This window comes from Eleutherodactylus coqui, chromosome 3 (genome assembly GCF_035609145.1).
Source record: "Eleutherodactylus coqui strain aEleCoq1 chromosome 3, aEleCoq1.hap1, whole genome shotgun sequence".
Lineage (NCBI taxonomy): Eukaryota > Metazoa > Chordata > Amphibia > Anura > Eleutherodactylidae > Eleutherodactylus > Eleutherodactylus coqui.
The window spans coordinates 309133304-309156896 of NC_089839.1; the positions used below are offsets into that span (position 1 = coordinate 309133304).

Below are 23593 nucleotides of genomic sequence, written 5' to 3' on the forward strand. Positions count from 1 at the left end.
TTGACACTTGAGCCCACCCGCCACATCTGCGAGGAGTCAGGACCTCTGCGTGCCCCGATGCCCACCACAGAATGGCCGTCTGTTCTGCGTCTTCATGTTTTCCTTAAAGACAGAAAAAAAAAAAGAAAAATACAAACTCTGGTCAATCCGTTAATTCTGAGCAGCTTCTGCATCTGTGAGCCGTGAAGACCACCAGCAGTGTCACCGGGCGGGGGAGGGGGCTCTGATAGGAAAATAAATAGCGATGGCGTCCGTCCCTGGAGAAGGCTTCTTGCAGTGTCTAAGACCCAATGTGACCCCCACGCTCGGCCGCACCGCGGTGGCGAAGGTCCAGCATTGAATCTTTCGGTGGCGTAGTAAGAATTGCGCAATAGAAATCACACTTCGGTCCGGAGCCTCCAAGTCAGCAGGCTAATACCGCCATTAGTAATGGAGGCGGCGTGTTCTCCTCCCGTCTCGTTAGTTCCCCTTTTTCCTGCCTGAGGCACAGATACCGATGTAAATTTCTTGCGCCAAAGTTTATGGGATGTATAAAGTTTTATGCATCGAGGAGTCGAGTTCTTGTTTTTACAATGTGGCGATTATACTCCTGTCTGTTTAATCCCAATTGACCCCAATTTATGTATCTTGCCCCCTGGGCAGTGCCGGTCCGGTAGGGTAGCATGCAGCCTGTAGTATGGGGGTTGGCATGGCCGCCTGGCGCTCGGACCCCTCTGCAGAGGTGCGAGAGTTGGACCTGCTCTCAGAGTCTGATTTTAATTACGTGCCCCGTCAGAACTGCGGAGCCTCTCCAGGTCGTAACTCTGATTTACGGCCGCCTTGTCACATCCAAAAGCCTTCAGCGGAGTCCATGAGGAGAGAACTTACAGTCCAACTTCTGGTAGAAGAAATGGGGCGAGTGACTGTCCCCCTTCTACATTAACGAGGGGGGGATATTCTGTAGCTGGCAGCACTGCTTGTATTGTACATGTAATAAAACCCATATCTAACAGTAAGATGTCAGTGTTGCCCACAGCAGCCAATCAGAGCGCAGCTTTTATACCCGTTCCTTCCAAGTGTCCCATAATCTCGGGCGGCAGGAGGCCTGTCACGCTTCCCCCTCCTCAGACTTGTGGTCCCAGTCCGGCAGCAGCGGCACCACTGCTGTAATCAGTGCAACCCCACCCTCCCCCCGACATCTGCATTCCTGCACACAGACGCTGGCGGAGAGGTTGAATTGATTACAGGAGAGGCGGTACTGCCCCCAGACTGGGCTACAGGGCTACTGTAGGGGTCACTGTTACTACTGGGGCCACCATGTGGGGGACACTTCCCACTGGGGCCATTAAGAGGGTCACTTACTGTGAGGGAGGAAAAAGATGGCTGGAGCAAAACCCGTACAGTTGTGTTTGTTGTGTTTCACGTACTGTGAGGGGGTCACTGAAGGGCACCATTATGGGATACTGAGGGCGTGGCTTTGCATAAGAGGTGTGGCCTTTCCTGTGTCCGAAATGCGCCACTACAGTTATCCCTCTTTTCGTTCTTCAAAAGTTGCGAGGTATGGTATAAGAAATGAAAGCTGTGCTCTGATTGGTTGCTATGGGTAACGACATCTTACAGTGAGACCGTTCTGATACTTGAGGCCCACAGAGTTAATATGCACAAAGGTGTGTGATTCGTCAGAGGGGGCGTGGCCATGCCAGCCCGACATTTGTGTGTAATTTTGGCCAGAAACTGGCATAAATTGTACGAGAAATGTACCCCGCTCCCGGCTGGCATCGATTTCGGTGTAGCGGAAAAAATGTGCCAAATGACAATGTCATCGATTTCATAGGTTGCGCTCCTTACTCTAATTTATGAGCTTGTGCAGATTTGCGCTATAATTTATGGCGAATTCTTGTGTAAATTTGACAGCCTGTGAGATGAGCCCCATCATGTTTGTGAAAAGTGTCGAGTGTAAAAAGTTATAACATTTGGCACAAATCTAGGGTGAGCCAAACTTAGTGACTTTTTCCAGCCAGAAAACTGGCGTAAACTACTCCATAAACCTCCGTAGACTCCGCACCCCGGGCACATTCATTACTGGCATCGGGGCAGAACTCTGGCGAGTCGAAGCTTTTTTTTAAGTGACAATTTCTACAAATCGATTTGCGCCAAATAAAACAGGTGTTACACCTCTCACTCCACTTTTCAAAAGCGGCAAGAAAAGGGGGCGGAGTCAGTGGAGGGTTTAGATAGATGTGACTTTTTAAAAAAAAGTTGAAACATTTGTCGAAATCGCACTCCAGTAACGAAGTGGACTTCATACCTTTCCTTTCAGCTGTACACTGATATACAAGAGACCTGAAATTAGAGTATCTTTGCAACACCCCACAGGGGTGACCCTGGGCACCTGGCTAACATGAAGAGCAGGGAGGGTTAAGTGCTGACGTATCACTTACCAGGCTCTGGTCCCGGAGGGATGACACGCAACCAAGCCCAGCGTAGATTGCCGGCCGAGCTTCGACACTCCTTTGGCAGGGAGTGCCAATAAAGAGGATGAGGGTGGTTGTAGTAGATATCACTCGTGACGCCACCGTTCCCACACACTGTTAATCAATGCGGCAGAGTTATAAACACGGAGACTTGCGTATAGTACCTCGGGTCCTTAGGAACGGTTAGGGCCCAGTATAACTTGACTTGGAATAAACTTTGTATAACAGGTAATGCAGGTACAATTCACTTGTAGCAGTTACAGGCTAAAGCTCTGAGGCGGGGAGGATACACGGGAGCCATACGGCCCTATAGTCCACTTATCAAATGTCATCACTCCTGGAATTAGGAGCACACCAGAGGAGGAAGAGGGGTAGGGGTCACTCCTCAAACACTCTGGCAGACAAAATTACTGAAGAAGACTGCTTAGCCTAGATACACCCCACACATCATCCGTGTGGGTTTCACAATTACGTACCTCTGTGTGGTGATCCTAATGGCGGACAGCCGCACAGAAAAAACACCTGTGTTATGAATAGTGCTGGGGTAGTGCGCTCTCTCTCCTCTCACATCCATTCGCCAGACACTACGGGATGTCGCTCTTCTTCCTCCATCTTCACCTACATGGAAGCTGAAGGTGCGTCCATGCGACTGTGTTAGCACTCTCTCCTATCGAAGATGGACCTCTTCCCGCTGTCAAACACTCACATTTATAACCTCACTTATACCACATGACACAAGAGAATAGATACATTCAGCAGAAGAGCTAACGGGCAATTTTATTACTGTCAACCCTTCAGACGCTGCAGCTGTGCAACACACATACAGAAAATGACACGACAGCTTTGCACAGTGCATCCACATAAGACAGAACATGTATGACATTTATGGAGGGGACCAGGATGGTGTTCTGGGACAGTACATCTTCATGGAAAGGCCAGCAATATCCGATCAAGATCTCCCGCGCTCGTTTGAGAGAAGGAGCAGCCTCTCATAGTCACATTTTTGATCTCTTAGTTGTAGAGTCCAGAAACATTGACTATCGTTGCACCGCCCCCCTCCAGAGCAGCCACCATGGAGGCAGTCGTGGTTCATTGGCTGGTTGGATACTCTGAATGAGCGTTAATTTGCTTCGGGCCTTATAAGGCCCATATAGACTCTTGTATCTTCAGATGATCCCCGGGGCTCAAGGTTGGCCAGCATAGCGATGGATACATTGTGGTATATTTACCTAGACTGTTGCATCATACGCCAATCTAAGTAAACTACGGTATGCTCCCGCGGAGGTGCAACAAGTGTATTAAGAGGTGCGAGCTTGTTAGTACATTTTGCCAGATTTAGCAGCACCTCAATGCGCCAAACTGTAACCTTCAGCAGCTATGAGCAGGCGTAAGCTTCACATATTTGAGGCCAGTTTTTGGTATAAATTATAGTACATCTTAGTGACCCTCCAAAGATGGCCACTACACCTGCTTTGAATGGCAGTCACATCAGCATGTAGTGTCTTAGACTACCAATGCGTACTGTTGGTGGCGGGTCTTGTTCTCCCCCCTGTCATTGGTGGCGGGTCTTGTTCTCCCCCCTGTCATTGGTGGCGGGTCTTGTTCTCCCCCCTGTCATTGGTGGCGGGTCTTGTTCTCCCCCCTGTCATTGGTGACGGGTCTTGTTCTCCCCCCTGTCATTGGTGACGGGTCTTGTTCTCCCCCCTGTCATTGGTGACGGGTCTTGTTCTCCCCCCTGTCATTGGTGACGGGTCTTGTTCTCCCCCCTGTCATTGGTGACGGGTCTTGTTCTCCCCCCTGTCATTGGTGACGGGTCTTGTTCTCTCCCTGTCATTGGTGGCGGGTCTTGTTCTCCCCCCTGTCATTGGTGGCGGGTCTTGTTCTCCCCCCTGTCATTGGTGGCGGGTCTTGTTCTCCCCCCTGTCATTGGTGGCGGGTCTTGTTCTCCCCCCTGTCATTGGTGGCGGGTCTTGTTCTCCCCCTGTCATTGGTGGCGGGTCTTGTTCTCCCCCTGTCATTGGTGGCGGGTCTTGTTCTCCCCCTGTCATTGGTGGCGGGTCTTGTTCTCCCCCTGTCATTGGTGGTGGGTCTTGTTCTCCCTCGTCATTGGTGGTGGGTCTTGTTCTCCCTCGTCATTGGTGGTGGGTCTTGTTCTCCCTCGTCATTGGTGGTGGGTCTTGTTCTCCCCCTGTCATTGGTGGCGGGTCTTGTTCTTCTCCTGTTCATGAATTTCTTAAATTTGACTAATGAAGGTTACTTGTCTTTGCAGATCATAGTGGGCGAGTTCTTCCGGATATACTACTTGAAGGAGCGGTCTTATTCATTCATCCAGAATCCCTACGTCTCCGCCTTGTACAAGCAGGTTGGATGCTTCATATTCGGCTGTGCCATAAGTCAGTCTTTTACAGACATCGCGAAGGTGTCGATTGGACGCCTGCGCCCTCATTTCATCGAAGTTTGTGATCCAGATTTCACGCAAATCAACTGTTCTCTTGGATACATCCAGGATTATAAGTGCAGAGGTCCGGAGAATAAAGTCACTGAAGCAAGGTACGTGATATATGGGATGATGGTCAAGCAGTCAATCAATGGCATGCATAGAGGGGTAGGGTCCTGTGTAACATGAAAACGGCACGTCTCTTGGTGCGGATTCAAACGTGGAGAGGAGAGGCGGGTCAAGTTGAATAGCTCCGCAGGGGTGGTCTCTGTTATATACAAATCATGGGTGGAGCTACATCTCATAAAGCTTCCTTTTAATCCAAAAATAACAAAAATACTGTTTTACTGTAGCTTATACTTAGGCTTTTGTTTTTTTCTTTACAGAAAGTCGTTTTTCTCCGGCCACGCCTCGTTCTCCATGTATACCATGCTCTACTTGGTGGTAAGTTGTGCACACTTACATAATTCATAGAATAGAATCCTTTGCCTTACAGAGGAAGCCCCTGTGGTTGGACCCTAACAGACTGCAACAACATGGGGTTCCAGTGCCATTTTCCTGGTGGCTGCAGATGCTCAGTCATTGCACTGTATGGGGTTCGTGAAAACCTCTCCATCATCTTGACCCTCATTGCCTTTAGTAACTCACAAAGTACGCTACATTCCAATCACGAGGGCTTACTCGCGCCACTTCCCACATATGTTAACTGCAAAACTCTGGTTACTCAGAGATCGTCACCTAGCGTTGCCGGTTTCCGTCCACCCACACCCCCTTCTCTCCCCGGAACTCTGGGATTCTGCATCGCTTGAACCCCTTATCTATACAGACAAAATTTTGTCATGAAACTGGAGGAACCCTTGTAAGGATTGCGGATACAGCTGTCCCAGGTTGTACGGATCCCTGCCGCAAGAGGCGGAGCTTATAAAAAGGGGGTGTGGTCATAGTAAGTAGGAGATTTGTGCCAACTTCAGGTCATGCAGTATCTGCTATCTATAACTATGTCACATGCACCCCAAGCACAGTTTTCTCAGAGTCTCCTTTCACTTCCCCGCCCCCATGTAGCGCAGGAAGTCCCACGCAAATTAACGGAAGTTTGATTTCACCTCCTTGAAGTAATGTATCAGAATTTTGAGGAAGTGACGCAAGTGTAATACGTTCCAGATACAACAGCCTTATAAGGGATCTCATTTCATCTATTATCTTTATGTATTTGGAAAAAGTTGCAGGACGGCGCGAACCGTTCAATGGTTCATAATTAGCCCCTTGTAGAGTTCCTCCGAGTCCCAACAGCCATGTTGTCTTCTAGTAGCGATTCTTTCTTCAGTTTTATGGTATTTATTTTGCTTAAAGTCTGGAAAATGATTTGAGACCCCGGCTCGCTGCCGGGCCGTAAAATATTACCTGCCGCAGGTGTTAGAGGGGAAAGGTGGCTCTGAATTTCCTCCGCGTTGGTGTAAGCCCCCCCGCCATCATAGTGTCTGTGAGCCGTTATACCCCCATCCCCGCTCAGATACTATGAAAACATTTAGGCAGCTAAGCCCCTCTATAAAGGCCGCCACTTTTATTTCTCGCTGTTTTGGTAAGCCCCCTCCCCCAACATTTATTAAAACAGAAGTTGACCTATTTCTTGGGCTGAATGAAAGTTTTGTTTTGCCCCCCCTCCCTGACTTCCATCTTCGGAGGCGTCCTGAAGATTGAACAGTGACTTCTATTTATAGAAACCTTCTTCTATATTTAATTACAACCAAAATATATATTTACGTGTCCGATATTAGACTTAGGCGCGATTACTGACAGCTTACAGCGTGGTGTCAGCAGCAGCGCCCCTCGGGTCATGTCCATACGGCGCAGTGTGTGTGTGTGGACGTGTCTCCTAAATGCTCATATTGAGCGTCTATTGTTCAAATAGCCGCACGGAAAAGTCGCGGAAGCCTACGGACGGCAGATCGCTTTCAGGGTGCATTCGCACAGGCGTTTTTTTTTTTTTTTCTTAAGTCCAATTTTGATAGAACCCATCATCTTGAATCTGTATATTCACATTTGCGCACGTGAATGAGGCCTGAGGTTACACTTACACGAGCGCAAAACTCATGAGACGCGCAAAACTTGCATCAATATAAAAACGTCTGAATGGAGTCCTACACATGAGCAAAAATATCATCTGAAAACCTTAAACTGTAGCTCCAACCTTCCATTTAATCCTGCAACTCTTTCCTCCAGTCACATCCAGAGCTGCGTTCAAAATTCTGCTGCATGCCCAGGAGGGTTTAGCCGCAGCGTAGCTCCCTCCCATGATGCACTGCTCCTCAGCAGCTCCAGCTTCCTGAATGCCGCTCTGCCGGTAAATGGAGTATAAAGCGTCAGAACTTCTCCAAGGAGCCCCGAGTGGTTGTGAGGAAGCAGCGCAGTTTGGCAAGAAGCGTGCGAGCTTGGCCGGCGTTCAGATGTTTCCTTTCAGTACATTACCACGGCAGAACCTGTCCGGCCAGATATGACATCATCGCACTTGGCAGCGGGAGCAGCCAGCCAAAATTGGGGTTTAGCGCAGCCGAGGCTGGTGGATTCTGTGGGATTTGTTTCCAGTGTCTTCAGGACTTTGGACATCGGGAAGGTTTATGAGTGTTTATATCTCCGGGCCGAAGTACACGAGAAACGGCGACTTCCTTATTAGGGGATGAGTCACGGGGCCGCGCACCTGCCTACATAAACCGAGCGACACGTCCATGCTTGCAGCGAGGCGACGTCCGGCCCTTTAAATGGAACCTTCCCGATGTAGAAGGCGGAGCTTTACAACCATGTGCATAAAAAAAACATGGTGGGTCCCACACACATTTTTAAGGTTACCATGGTAACATGCGATAAAAACGGATCGCAATTTTAGCTAAACAAGTACAATCCATTTTTCTTAAAGCGTCCGTACGTCCGTAGACTCGAAGGGGCGAATTTCTTCTGAAAACTGCTATAAAATAGGACATTCTGCAATTTAATTATTTTTTGCTCAAAAGGGAAAAGTCATTCGTATGAATACGCACCACACGGGGCCCGTCACGCGGGACGGAATCACGCAGCAAAACGCAACCAAATCCCCAGCTGCGGAATGCTCCACCAGTATCTGTTGGTCTGGCTGCGGATTTTGATGCAGGTTTTAAGCCGTTTTTTTTTTTCAATTCCGCATTCAAATTCGCAGGTAGACCGTGGATTTTGGTGTGGAATTTCCCGCGGTGCGCCGTCTCACGTAAAAGACCACTTAAAGGGGTACGCCCATCTGAGACTTTCATGGCATATCCTCAAAGCCTGATAGAAGCAAGTTCCACTGCTGGGACCCGCACCCATCTGTAGTTCTCAGGGAGTTCAGAACCTGCGAGGATTGCTGCGCTATTTCTGTACCTCTCATTCACTTCTATGGTAGTTGAGGAAACAGCGAATGACACTGATGGGCTGTCTCCGTAATCGCCTCCCACCCCCGGCCGCCACATTCAGTGGAGGCAGAACTAGAGGTGGGTGAGAGTCACGGAGGTGGGACTTTTCTTATTGGAGAACCCCTTTAGGACTCTTCCAAACACATCGGAATATTCCGCATTCAGAATTTGTATGTCCTAAATTTTTAGCCATTTGCAAATCCGCGACAAAATTGAGATCCTGGTGCCGATTTTTCCGCATGACAGAATATTCTGCAGAGTCTCATCAGGACTGATACCCCTTAGATTAGGGCATCTGGAAGTTGTCCCAATCAGTGGGCACAAGTCATTTTACCAAGTACCCCCCAGATCTAAGTAACTTAGGTCTCCATGGGTGTAGGTCATGTGATCCAGCTCAGTTCTGCTGATTGGCCGAAAGGAACGAGTGTTCATAATTAGCTGCAGTTTAGTGACTGTGGCCCCTAAGTCCCCTAGAAGTCCATTAGGAGCGGTTCCCCTGAGATCTCATTGCTCTATTGTACATAGCTACATGTTAGTCACATCATTGGAACGGTCAGCGTTCCTTTCAGCTCCGATGATCTTCAGATTAGTAAGTGGAGATATCTGTATCTGGGAAAGCTGGGTGACAGCCAGCAAGCAGGATAAAATCTGGATTCCCCAGGTGCCTCCCCTGCAGCAAAGTTCAGAGATAAGCGGTAATATAACGTCAGATGAGCCTGGCTGATCTCCAGATACGCGCTCCACGTCGGCGGAGCAATTGTTTGCCGGGTGTTTCATTTTCCCAATTTCTTCCCAGAGCAGCGGTGGCGGCCATGACACTCCCTGATCGGACTGAACAGCAGAGTTCTGTCTGATCTGGGTTTATTCTTAGTATCAGTCTATATGGGAATATTTGTGACCACAGTTATAGCTGCAGTGTAAAGCATGGGGGTGTAAAAGAGATTGTAGCAGGTGATGCATCACTGCATAAGTAGCAGATATTTGCTTCAAACGTCTGGGGGACTTTGTGCTTGTGCGTACCAGCCAATATGAACCGGCAGAGCTGCAGTGTAAAGCATGGGGGTGGATACAACAGGAGAGGTGTTGGCTTATAACTAGACAGATTTACTATTCAGGGTTCTGATATCTCCTATGGAGGCTCTAATGGTGAGCAAAACTCAGTATAGCAAGAAGTCCTGCAGCTGTTGTGCTAGAGATGGCGGCCGTTTACACGGGGTGGAATACGCCGGGCGCAACGCGAGCCGCAGTAAATGCTGCACTAAATCCGGAGGTTTACTGCATCATAATCCGCAGTTAGACCCGCAGACTCAGTTGTGAAATTCTGCAGCTGCAGATTTGGGGGGCGTAATCCGTCCCTGTGAAATGTCCCATAAGTGAGATAATCTGCAGGTGGATCGCTCCCTGCCTCCTATAGTGAGATAATCTGCAGGTGGATCGCTCCCTGCCTCCTATAGTGAGATAATCTGCAGGTGGATCGCTCCCTGCCTCCTATAGTGAGATAATCTGCAGGTTACCTCCCCGGAATCCTGGCCTGGTAATGGGATTAGCCACAGGGGTCCCAGCGCTCAGGTGATCCCTATCTGCCACTATTGTGTGATGGGGCTGATAGCGGGATTGATGGCGTTGGCTGCTGTCTCCAAGGTCACAGGGACCACCACTGACCCCATGAAGGGGTCGGGCGGCCGGTGCCGGTGGTGACATTCCAGCCCCGAATGTCTCAGGGTGACTTTAATATTTGCTCTGAATGCTGGATTCTCCTTCCTTATCAAACAGCTCCAGCTGCGCGAATATAACCAGCCGCGCCAAATAGTTACTTGTACCTCCTGGTCATTGCTTGTAGCCTGTAACCCTCCAGCTGCTGGTAAACTACAACTCCCAGCAAGCCCTGGAGGCCCTGAGCTTATGGTATATTATTCACATTTTATGTGCCCCCTGATCTCCATCTAGTAAGCCAGCGCTGCAGTATAGACCGACACAGGATGGAACTCTTCATAGCTCTGCAGATCGATGTGTGAGGCACAAGATGCATATAAGAGGCCGGCCTCCTCTAGGTGCGCCCCCTGGAGTTAGAGTGTTCTGGTCACCAGAAAGAAAGTGTGTGTGGGAGGGAGGGGAATCATGATGCAACTTTCCCATCCAGCGAGATCTTCCTCCATGCCACAGCATTTTGTGGAGCTGCACGGCTCATCATTCTGGCTCTGGCTCCTCTCTGATGTTCAGAGGCGCCGCTGTCAGCCCATCAATACCCTCGCAACCTTGCTTGGTTCTGGTGCTGTATGTACCGAGGTCGGTTCTGGTACTGTATGCAATGCACTTGGTTCTGGTGTTGGTACGCGGTTATCTGCCCATCAGCGCACTATATAATGTTTTCTTATGACCGCTAACACAAGAATCTTCCCCCAAGCTGCCCTCTATCCCACGGCCGGCGCGGTCCGCACACAATCCAGTTCCTGTCACTTTCCCCACTCCCTTTTCTAGACGGCGATTTCTAACGACCGGCAGCACTGAGTCAATGATGAGCCTAGGAAGTATTAGTCGCCGTGTCAGAGGGCAACGCTTAGGAAGTGAAAGTCATTGTCATTTGACGTCATCCCACGGCCGGGAGATCCGTCATCTGTCTGAGGGGAGAAGCTGCCGACCTTGCAGGAAAAATCGGAAACTGAGGATTGAGAAGGAACGAACCGCAGTGTAAACAGGGGCAGGAAGAAGTGACCAAAAACCATCTGTTACTAGGAAAGCTGGGTGACAACCATGATGGACAGGGCAGCCAAAGGGATGCATCTCCCACTGCCGTTCAGGACTCTAGGAAAGCCATTGTGCATCCATTGTAGCCACTTTGGTCGTCTCCCAACGGACTCAACGTTTCTGCAGTTTTTGGTCAACTATGTAGCACTTGATCTCAGAATAAGTAAATCTCCCCGAGGAGCGGCCGGACAATTGGATGAAATCATTGCTAAATATACAAGCGGCCTCCTGCCGCGCAGTCCGCCCATTCCCCGCGGTTTCCTTCCTATAGGAAGGGAGGGTCCGCCGCGGGGTCTTGCACTCATCCCAACCTGGTCATGTCCAACTGGTTTTTGATTTCTGCAACAAAATTCCAGCTTCCCTGCGGGTCTCCCCTTTGTTTTGGAAGGTTCCCGCAGAAAGGTGACATGTGGACTGGGCCGGCGTCCAAGGGGAAACGGCAACAATGAATCATATATATAGACTCAATGTACACAATGCATTTCAAGGCCACCTTCAGATCGGCTGCGGCCCCCTGCACTCGGGATCCTCTTCTATTATTTCGATACATGGGAATTTGATTGCCAATAGTATAAACTCTGGAATTTTTTGAAAAATGTCAAGTTTGTTTTTTTCCATATAAAGTTTTCTGAAATTAAAAAAATAATCCTTAATAGCTGAAGGACAAACCCAGAACCTCAGCCTGAAGGGTGTTGGACATTTCAGGGACCTTTTTTTTTTTAATTGGCCTAAAATCTTGGGAATTTTTGTTTTGTTCAGTTTTTCTGGGTTATTCCAAATGTTCTCCTCAATGTGAAACCCCCAGAACTCCTGTGTCATCACACCCAGATACTGAAACCGGATATCAATGGAAACAAACTCAAAATGTTAGCTAAAAGATCTACCAGTAAGACGTCCCTGGTGAAAGCTGCGCTGCGATTGGTTTCTAGGGGTCATGAGGACGTCTTACTGTTAGAGCATTTTGCTAAATGAGGTCCAAAAAGTTTTATTTTGCTGTAGTCACTAGAGGATATGAGACAAAATGACGCTCTGCCCTGGATTTTCACGCCTACTGGTCTGTTGCGCAATGTCATTTTTGAACAAAGTTTGGTGAAGCTCCGCCCAGTACAATTCGTTAAAGGTAATCCAATTTTAAGGAAAAAGGTTTCATCTGTAGGTAAAAATCAATCATTCAGCCATCTACCAGTAAGTGAGGAAACAGCGGAGCACATCCGTGCAAAGATCACACAAAGTCCCCAGAAATCTAGCAGAGCGAGCGGAGAATTGGACGTCCTGCAGCCGGCCGCGTGGAAGATTCTGCGACGTTTGCGATATTTTCCCTACCAATTACAATTGTTACTTGGCTGGAAACCCCACTCTGAGCGAGGAACAGCTGGATGCAGAAGACAAGCGGGGACACCCTGTTTGTCTTCTGCATCCTCTGCCCAGAGTGCTTGGCTGTATAACAGCCCGTCGCTCTGAGCAGAGAACAGCTAGATGCAGAAGCGAAGTGGGGCCACCTCGCTTGTCTTCTGCATCCTCCGCTCAGAGCGCAAGGTGATCGCTCAACGTTTGAGCGATCACCTTGCACTGTAAATTACACGATTATCACTCAAAAGTCGCACAAAAGACACATTTTGAGCGATAATCGTTGTGTCTAAATGGGCCTTAATCCCTGGATCAACTTTTAAGAACAACCACCCGCTGGTCACCTACTGTCTATATCCTGTAATATCATAGCGCTCTACAAAGGCATCTAGTCCCTCTTAAATTCCTCTATGGATTTTGCCATCACCATGTCCTCAGGCAGAGAGTTCCATAGTTTCACCGCTCTTACAGTAAATAGCCCCCTTCTTTCTCATCCTACACGTTCCCCGGACCTTACACCTTGTGATTAGAGTCTACATGCCCCCTTACCGCCCATCATGACCTGCGGCTTCCCAGAAGTCATTGCATCCGTTAGTCATGATCCGTTACGAGGTGTACAACAGGAACTTGACTGCAGGCTCCATATGTGTCCGGTGAACAAAGGGGGCCGCACTGACACCTCTGGGGGGGGGGAGGGGGGGAGCATTACTGATGTTGTAAAATGTGTTTGCTTCCATTGATGTCAAATCTCTGTATCAGATTGTCAGTTTATGGAGTCATGAGGCGTCACGTCACAGGAATCCTCTGTAACAAGCCTCTATTTGCGATATCCTCCCCCTTTTCCCGCTGTTGTACTTTTATGTAGAATTTTCAAGAATGTTTAATAAAAAGTTTGAAGTTTTATATATGAGGTTGCAGTTGGGACACTTCGGATGTCTCGGAGCTTACATTGCACAGTAGTTTCCTTGGCCCAGACATTTACGAGCCGTTAGCACCGTCCATAGTGACAGATCTCCCCGGCCTTGACTTGCCTTGGCATCCTCCCCCGCTGGTCACGGGTTTTCGCCAGTAAATGTAATTTTAGCTAATTTAATAGCTCTGTTACTGCTGTAGGCATCTGGGAGATGAAAAGGTTTTAGTAGATCAAATGAAAAATGAGGATTTGATCAAATTGGTTAAAACAATTATTTTATATAAGTTTTTGATTCCATGAAGCTGGGAGTTGCCATGTGTAGTATCAAGACAACAGCGCCCCTAGTGGCCTCTATAGAACATGACACTTCTGTACACAGGATGATTTGGCTACAGATATTAATGGTTGCTTTTCTTTTTGTTCCAGTTTTACCTGCAGTCGCGATTTACCTGGAGAGGTGCCCGCCTCCTGCGCCCACTGCTGCAGTTCACCCTCCTGATGATGGCCTTCTACACAGGGTTGTCCCGCGTCTCGGACCACAAGCATCATCCCTCAGACGTGCTGGCTGGTTTTGCGCAGGGAGCATTGGTGGCTTATTGCATAGTAAGTATTCTACATGATGGATATTATGTCGCGCTCCTGGGAAGGGAAGAGGTTCTGCAGGTTCGTAGATTGGTGGAAACAGTGAAGATACCAGATAATTGAGGAGCATACACTGAATGCCCCTTTATTACCCCCATCTAGTAACACATTATACCTCCTTTGGCCTTCAGGGCCACAACAATTAGTTTTTGCGTAGATACCACTCAGTGATTAAGTCGTTCTGCAGGAATATCGGCCCCTGCGGACAGGAAGCTTCTTGTAGTCGCTGCAGATTAGATGGCGGTGCTGACATGTTCTGACCGGCTGACAGGAAGGGGTCATCGATTCATGCTGCTTGCTCCAAATTCTGACCTCCCATCAGCAACAGAAATCTGGACCCATCTGACCAGGAGATGTTTTTCCGCTGCTCAGTGATACAAGTTTTGCCCTCTTTTGCCCGCTGGAGTCTCGTCTTTCTGTTTCTCTTAGACACAATGGCGCTGGAACTGGTCATCCGTGATAAAGAACAGTGAGTTCGGACACGTTAGTTGGAGCCCCAGCATTGTAGTCAGATGTGTCTGACTGTGCACAGCCTCTTAGAATGATTCCTGACATCCTCCTCTGACCCCTTTCAGTGACAAGCTGTTTTCGTCCACAGAAAACCTGTCAGTGTTTTTATACTGCACTCCAAGGTCACGGAGATACTTTCCATACAGGGAAATCATTGATCGTGAGAGGGCCGGGGGTCTAATGAAGGCTGTTCAGGGTCTCAGACTCCCCCATTGATGTAGCAGCTTGATTTATCTTATAATCTCTCTACGGAGGGAGATAAGCGGCTTCGGACAACTCTGCTGCTGCTGCTCACCTCTGGAAAAAGCAAAGGATTAGAGAGGCAAAAACTCAACCATCCAAAATACAAAAAGTCTCCCGTCAATGGCCGATGTTGGTCCACATACATCTGTTAGAGAACTTCTCACGCGGAGCATCTGTCCGCCGCATTGCGCCAGCTCCTGCCGTCCCGGGAACCGCTGCCAGCTTGTTGTAATTGGAGAGGAATCAAACCCCCCTGGATTGTTGATTGTGGGATCCGTTGACCATGATTGCGACTTGCAGCCACATTGCTTGTTCTCAGGCAGTTTACACAGCGAGCGGTGGCCGCGCCGCCGGCAGCTTCATGACCGGCGAGCCTTGTGTTACCACGTAATTTAGGAGCAGAGTGGAAACACGAACATGTAATCAGTCGTGTCTGCAGTTTTATCTCTGATGGAGGCTTTGGGTCAACAAAAGAAAAACACGGGCCGAAGCGCTGAAGATTACATGGCCGTCGGCAGAAGGCGGCAATCTTCTCAGTTGTATGTCTCCACCAGAGGGGGGGTAATACTTTCTTACTTGTGACTTGCAGGTTTCTCTGAAGTACCCAAGGGCCATCTTACACGGGCATCTGTCCCAGCGGGCGCTCTTACACAGAACGATCATCACTGCCCGACGGGTCGAGGATCATTCCCGCCCGCCTCCATTCCGTTACCATAGCCGATCCAACTACGAGAGCTCATTAATGGCCGTTTAGGGTACCATCATGCCAAGCGCAAAACCTGCACCAAAATCCGCATCATCTCAGCAACAAAATCCGCATGTAGTTCACGGGGCTCAAAGGTCGTGACCGGTTCCCTTTAAATATATCGGATCCCTTTTTGAAATCTCGTTTCTTGGCCACATCCTGGTCATCACGTCCTTTAGTCGCCCCCCCCCACCATTGTTATCTACGTGACGTCTACATATGTCATCGCACGCTTCGCCGCCGACCGTCCCAGGGCTGTAAACGGTTTGAGACAAAGCTGATTTTATAGGCGGACGCAGGAAGCAGCTGGAGTTCCCCGGGGGCCGTAAACTATTGTGCGCCCTTACATTGTGTCCTATAGGTTACAGAAGAGCTGACTCAGCGGTGGTCATGCAGCCATCTTGCTAAAGATTGCAACATCGGCGACTCATCTGTAAATCATTGATGCACATTTTATACATTGGTCGAAGCTTGAGGGCGCCGTCACGCTGGCGATAAAATCGTGCGATGCGAGAGCGAGTGAAAATGCAGAATTATGAAATTAATGATTTTCAATTGTTTCTTTACCGTTTGGGATGTTTTCACTCCTCCGATGTGATAAAAATCGCGGCACGGCCTCTCTGCGTTTTGCATTTTTTTTTTAATCTCACGTTTTCCTATGGAGTTTCCTTTTTTTCGCATCGCAAATAAACTTGCAATTTTTGTGCGATGAGTTTTTAACATTCGAAAGTTCTATTAACGTTCGCGTTAAAAAATTGTGGCAAAATCGCAATCGAAAAAAATCGGAGGAGGCGGCGAAAAAAAACTGACGCTCAAAAATTCTGGGAAAAAACACGTGATTTTGCAGCGATTTTCTCACAATTTTGCGATCGCTAGTGTGAAGGAGCCTGAGGAAGGGTTATAGGAGCAGCCCAGACCTCAACATCCTAGTCCGTTTTAGGAAAATGGCGCACATTTTATACATAATGGGACATTTATTCCGTCTTGTACACCACTATTCTGGCATACAACAGTCACAATTTTGGCGCATGTGCCAAACTAGCGACTTTTTGAAGTTCACTCCCAGACCCCATAACTTAAAAAAAAAAATCTGTCTCGGCATGCAAAGAAATACAATACCGCTATCTGATTGTTCGCGGTCATTCGGTTCAGCCGGCTCGGGATTCCAGTTTTTGGGCAACCATCTTTTGATGACCTAATGGCCCATAATGCTAGGACTACTAATGCACTATACCTGCTCTGTGATTGGCCAGAGCTGGTCATGTGATCAATGCCGACCAATTACAGGACAGTACAGAGTGCAATTAGAAAATTGCGCAACCATTTTGGCTGCTTAAAAATGCCACTAGGAAGTGAGCGATGGCTGGCACCAACTACAGGTAATGTACCCCCTCTGTCCTTTGGTCCCAGGACAGGCGTTTGTCCCGAAACTAGAGGGATGCTTTAACCCTTTCCAATCCACTGTCTGACGTCTGAAGGCTGTATAGCTCCAATGTCGGAAGACATCCAGCAGGGTATTCTTACTGTATATTACTGGCCGCTCTGTTGTTGGGGGCCTCTCCAGCATGTCCAATACCGCAGTACTGCCTCTAGCCAGCAGATAGCGCCATTGTATAATAACAGAAAGAGAAAACCCCCTAGGAAACCCTGAATCCAAAATTGGATTGCAAAGGGTTAATATGTTTGCACCTCTTAATACATTTATTCGCCCTTGCGCCAGCGATAGTCCACTACACTGGCGTATAAAGTGCCGGTCTAAATGAATATATGCCCCACGGAAAAAACTGTAGGCAGATCTGATGAGCCTCCAGGATATCCATGGATGGAAGGTTTCTACCCATCGCTAGCGGCGCCGCAGGTCTCTGTTAGATCGAAAATCCTCCTAATCGATTCCATCTTCTATAAGAAAAAAATCGACTCTCGTTGGGTCTGTCGGACTGACAAGTCATTGTGCGGTACACCGCCATCAGGCGCTTCAGTGTCACCCAAGTGTCCGCGCAGATGCAGCTCACACACAAAGCTGCGCCGCAGACTGAGGTCATGTCTAGCGGACACGGGGCGGAGGCAGAGTGCGGCTCATGTTGGCGGGATGAGATTCCACCGCCGGCGCTTCGTGCTGTCATAATTCTATAGGAAATGCAGAGTGTCATCGTCCCGCGGCAGGATGTGAGCGCACGCTGACCTTTATCATATCCCATATGGTTACACGGACAAAGACTCATTGTCATGTCCTACCATGAGTCACATTGTAAGAGCCCCCCCCTGTACAGCCCAACTGGTGGTCACCCAGCTTTCCCAAAAATAGACAGAACGACCTGAGAAATGTTCTCGCAGTCTATTTTCTCTATTTTGAGGGACATCTGGCTGCAGATACGTTTCCAGAATCCAAAAATTCCAAAATCAGCACGTCTCCTACTTCACCCTGGCAGCCGGTGTCTGTGAGGTTTCCAGAGAATTGTGCGATTTCCACAAAAAGTACAAAAAAATAAAAGCGAGACACCCAAAAAATGCTGAATTTGACAGATCGGCCGGGAATGAATGCACATTCCAATCCCTGAGAAGACTCGGGGAGTTTGTTTTTTGGGTGGAGAACTTCAGTTTTCAGGAAGTGGACCAAACCCAGTACAAGAAGCTCCCCCCTGTATGCACCGGCCCTCATTGTGTGACCCCGAGAGGAGAATTTGCAGAGGTTGGATTTCATGAGCTCTGCCAGTTGTTGATATAACCTCCAGCCATTGGGAAATGGCCGACAGCTGCCGAAAAGACAAAGTGCAACTTATTAGTGAGTTCACCACTCCGTCACATCAAGGTACCTGGGCGAGCCTGGAAGGCATGTGGAAAAATCAGATTTCACATATGCACTATACCTTCATACCTTTTTCCCAGGGAGTATTGCTTGCAGGGGTGCCACAAGTCCTTATGCTGCCTGAGCCAAAGTGTGAAATAGCGCCCCCTTATATCGCAGGAAAAAAATACATTTTTTTTTAACGGGTATTGAAAGTGCCAATACACAGGGTACCCAACACATGCAACCATAGTAAGTGCCCCCTGTTAATGGCTGCAGAATTAAGTGACCTTCATAGTGTCCCCAGTAGTATTAGTGACCCCCCCATTAATAGCCCCAGTCTTAATAGGGACCTCAATAGTGCATCTCCAGCCGGGCAGCAACCCAACAAGCATTTGTCTCTTGGTGTGCAGTCCTGATCTGGCGGCAGCATCCACCATTGCTGTAATCAGAATGTGACCTCTGACCCCTCTGCTCAGCTACGGCATGCAGGAACACATACACCAAGTTTTCGATAAACTCTGATTGATCTCGGATCAAAAAACTTTGTTGCGGCGTGCCCTTAGACAACTAAACATTGTGTATGCCTTAAAGGGAATGTGGCATCAGAAAGTGACCTATTATGGCCGCCTGCAGACGGGCGGGAATTCCATGGTGGGATTTCCGCCCCTGGAACCTGCCATAGGATTGCGTCAAACGCAATTCTATGTAGACAGCCGCGATTTGGCCGCGTGAAATCTCGCACGGCAAACGTCACTCACTGGCTGCCGGCTCCGCTCTGCGCATGCACATGAAAGAGTCGGGGCCGCGGGAGCAGGTGAGTCACGCTGCTCTCTGCAGAAGCTCAGGTCGGGTCCCGCTGCGAGAACTCTCGCAGCCGGATCCGACCCGTCCGTCTGCAGGCGGCCTACATAAATCACATTTTTGTGTTGAACATATTTAAGACTCTTGTTTTTTTTTTTATTTTCACAATCTGTACTTTTGAAAAAATCCTAAAATACTGCATTTTTTACACGGACCATAAAGCTTAATAATAGTCTGAGAGTTCCTGTACTGTCGAGAAAGTTTTGCAGCAGTCATATCACTATCGTCACAGGCAGGTAACACCTGTACGTACATAGCACAGGATCTACCATAGGGGATGTCACAGCTCACCTCCTCCCCCTCCCTGCACAATTACCTCCGCACAGAACATGCCTAGAGCACTCTCCCATACAAGTCAATGGGTCTCTCCTGTCCATTGTGTGAATGGCCCATGAAGCTGCTGTAAAGCATCTCTCTAAATGCATCTCAGGCAGGATATCCGTCCCCATAGCCAAGTATAGATAGCAAAAAAAAAAATTCTACAAATCAGAAAATTAAAACAGATTAAAAGTCATATGCTTCTCTATCCAGCTTAAATATCACAAAATATGGTTCTATAGTCCCTTTAAGGAGGCCTCAATGGGAGCTGCTATTGTCTCCCAAGCAAATGATACCACTAGGATCCCATTGCAAAAACTTTCCCAGAACTATATTCCAGCACAACCTTGTTGCTGTCGTCCTGTGCATCAGGGTTTTGGGGCCCCATTAGACACTGGGGCCCCGGTGGACCGACTGCTCTGAGATCAATATTGGGCATAAATGACCGGCATTATATGAGATTCTCTTTCTGCCCATTATCCGGAGACCAACGATTCCCCATCTGCAAACATCCAGCACAGCCGGCAAATACCTGCAGGAACACTAAACTGTGCAATAATAAACTATAGTCGTCCTGTGAAGCGAGCGGGGAGGCTGCAGCCACAGATGACACCGAGGGGGGGGGGGGATCCTTCTTGTCCCACACGTTTCCCGCCTGCATTATCTGCTGTCCCCGGCTGACTCTGCACACTGTAGGAAGTTAGGTGGACCTGGCCGGTGATTTCCCTGCACACACCCCATATGTTCCGCTGTGACTGCATCCCTGCCCTGATATGTTAAATGTCGGCTTTTTCACATCCTGCACACCGCTTCCGCGATTGGGTATTCAGGAAGTCGTGGCTGAATATCTCTTCCTTGCATTGGCTCTGACCTAGATGTCAGCAGGGAGAAGGCTTGTGGAGATCTAGCATGCTGCTCCGAGCAGGTTTCTAATAGTGGGATATGGAAGGAGGGCAACCCTCAAACTGAAATAGCTGAAAGCAGGGGGAAATAGCTGAAAGCAGGGGGAAATAGCTGAAAGCAGGGGGAAATAGCTGAAAGCAGGGGGAAATAGTTAACCTTTACGGTAGATGGAAATTATTAGTGGGGGGGGGGGGGGGGGGATTTAAAGATGTAAATGTTCGGATTCTATAAGCCTATCCAGTGATGAAACAGGAAACCCTGGAGGCCTCGAGTCCATTATGTTATTTATTTGGCTTTGCTCATTTTTGTTATAGAATGATAAAAAGTCATAAGCCAATTAACCATTTTTATCTTTTTGTCTTTGCAGGTGTTTTTCGTATCGGACCTCTTCAAGACACCAAGGAAAACCTCAACCACCCCTCCTCCTGTGAAGAAAGATTCTCTGTCACCTGTGGACATAATCGACCGTAATATTGTATAAAAACCACGGAAAACCGATTTGCAGAAGAAGTTCTGACCGTGAATTCATTGACCTGCTGCTTTCCAATCTCATCAGACAGTAGAATGTAGAGAAGGACTCTTTGACCCAACCAAACGGAGACTCCAAAATGACACAAACAAAAATGTCTGCTATGAGGCCTTTAGATTGCAACATGGCATAATGTGGGGGAAGCTCAGACTAACGGACGGCCGAGGGATGGCGAAGCGCCGAGTTGGAATTCCAGATGTACAATTGGTCTTTATCCGTTCATGTTTTAATGAACAACCTATTGTTCATAAATTTATGAACTCTAAACTTTTTTTTTTTTTTCCTAACGAAAGGGAGTCGTCTTTGACTATAGATAGTCTCGGCTCGTAGAAACGCTGATAACAATAGCACTATATATAGATCTATAGAAGAATAATAGCACTCATACTTAGTAAGGAGGCCATTCGGGACTCACGGGTGGCAATGGTGTCTCCATTATTGACCTACCAGATGGACCTTCTTACGCAAACAAAAAGTATATATGTAAATATATATAGAAAACGTATCACTGACCCAGGCAAACCCAAGACAGGCCCACTAAGGACATCAAGGTGGACACCCCTTCCCAACGAGAGCAGAACGTACCCAATGCAAACCCACGCGTTCTTGACTCTTAGAAGGTGGGAAACCATTATTATTGGCCTGTCTTGCTTGAGACTTTTTAAGCACTATAGACTTTGGGTTCGATATCCAAGGTCCATAACAGCAGTTTTTGATGACTACCGCTGGACGGTACACTAACCTGTATCAATTGTAATCTGTCCAACCTCGTCGACGTTTTATCGACAGAGTCCTGACATTTCACACAACCATCACAAAACCACACGATATGAAGTGTTTTCCGAACCATCGAAAGGAAGGATTTTAAGGCATATATATATTTTTGTAACCGTTACACCTTAAAAAGGGACTATATATGAAATCGTTTTGAATTGACCGCAATATTAACTATGAAAAAAAAATAAAAATAAAACAAAAATCCGTCCGATCATTTCAACACTAGCAAGCTGATTTTTTTTTTTTTTATATTATATATTATATGAATAATGTATAAAACATTAAAAAATTAACTATGGAAAATATTATTTTTGAAAAAGTACAAAAAAACAAAAAACACCTTTTAGATATATCCACTATGATCATTACCGGCGTCTCGACCTGTGTTGTTGTTGTTGTTGTTGTTGTTGTTGTTGTTATTATTTTGCTGCTTAAAAGAGTTAAAAAGCAACAATTTCTTTTTTTGTATAGTCAACTAAAAAAAATGTTTTTAGATCTGTGGTAGTTGTTTCACTAAAGCGATAAACTAGTGGCAATTGTATAAAATGAAAGAAAATGTTGGTATTTTTGTAATGTTTCATATTGTAAAGAAAAACGGAGAAAAAAAAACCGGAATATTCGAATACGTTTTGTAGAATACAAAATCATTTCATTTTTTTTTTCCGCAAAAAGTGCTGTACAAAGATGCTTTTTAAATAAAAGCTCATAATGGATAATTATTCTATCCCTCGGTGTCTTGTCTATTATATCAGGAGATCCAGGAGGGTTTTTTTTTTTTTAGAAATTTTTGGAAAAAAAAAATTGGAAGCATTTTTTGAGGGGGTGGGGGTGGGATTACGTCCCTCATATTACAGAAATTAAGCAACCAATGTGTGCTCATGTGGCTTGTGATGCTAAAGCTGGCCATACACATTACACAAGGATAGTCTGTGGGATCAGTCATATGGACAAGTCCACCAGCAACAGTAGGGAGGGTTGTCCATGGAAGGGAAGAAATGGTCCACAGTAGTAACGATCACCTGGCCAACCACCAGTTGGTTCCCCACTGGCCTTCACTTCCGGATGCATATTCCAAGTGACTTCAGCAGCCAATCACTGGCTCTGCTACAGTGGTCACATGACCCTCTTTTAGGATGTGCACTCCAAAAATGAAGACCGTTGTCTCACTGACATACATGGTCAGTTTAGACCTTTGTCCATGCTTTTTACACCTTAAGTGACTCGAGCAAAGCATCATAGATCTCATCAAGAGCTCTGTAGATAAGAGATTTCCCATTAATATCCCTGGGCAACTTTAAATACTTCTGATCATCAGAAGAGCTCGTTACCTCCTTTACTTGGCCCAATTCTCTGATGACATCACTCAGTGCTTCAGTTTTAAAATTTTGACCATGCATAGACCTCATAAATCAAGTCAATCCGGATGAACGTCCAAACTAAACCACACCCACTTTCCTATAAACCACACCCCTTTGAGGTATTCATGGCAAGCCATTGAAAATCTGAGCTACTAGGAAATATCTATAGGAGTAAAAGAATGGAGGTACATTTGGCAATCAATTTGCGCTAGGCCAAGAAGACAAATTGAGCCCCCAGTCATCCGTCCCCTGGATGAGCCCTCAATTATTGTCTGTGTTCTCCAACGGAGCCCCCAGTTATATCTTTCCCTCGGCTGAGCCCCCAGTCATTTGTTCCCTGGATGAGCCCGCAATTATTGTCTGTGCCCTCCAACTGAGCCTCCAGTTATATCTGTCCCCCAATTTTTAGTCAGAGAAGAGAGAATTAGTTAGTCTACAGGGACAGCGAGCGAGGAGAGCAGCGCAGTCAGATGTCAGAGTGAGACCAAGAGAGAGATTTCAAACAGTTCCAGTCAAAGTGCTGGGAGAGCCATTGGACCCGAAGGCGAGTTGTGGTGCGGATTCCGGAGAAAAGCGGGAAAGCTGAGGTAGGTTAAGTTCCGGAA

General features: G+C 47.5%; 1 protein-coding gene across 2 annotated transcripts in view; it reads left to right on the forward strand.

The window, feature by feature from the left end:
• PLPP3 (phospholipid phosphatase 3) overlaps window positions 1–22354 on the forward strand; it is a 55759-nt gene extending 33405 nt beyond the window's left edge. For both annotated transcript variants that reach the window (XM_066597883.1, XM_066597882.1), the window contains exons 3-6: window positions 4723–5003; window positions 5277–5334; window positions 13741–13917; window positions 20692–22354. In XM_066597883.1, the coding sequence (XP_066453980.1) occupies window positions 4723–5003; window positions 5277–5334; window positions 13741–13917; window positions 20692–20805 (630 nt within the window). In that variant the 3' untranslated portion in view covers window positions 20806–22354. The remainder of the gene's footprint in view (window positions 1–4722; window positions 5004–5276; window positions 5335–13740; window positions 13918–20691) is intronic.
• The last annotated feature ends 1239 nt before the right edge of the window (window positions 22355–23593 follow it).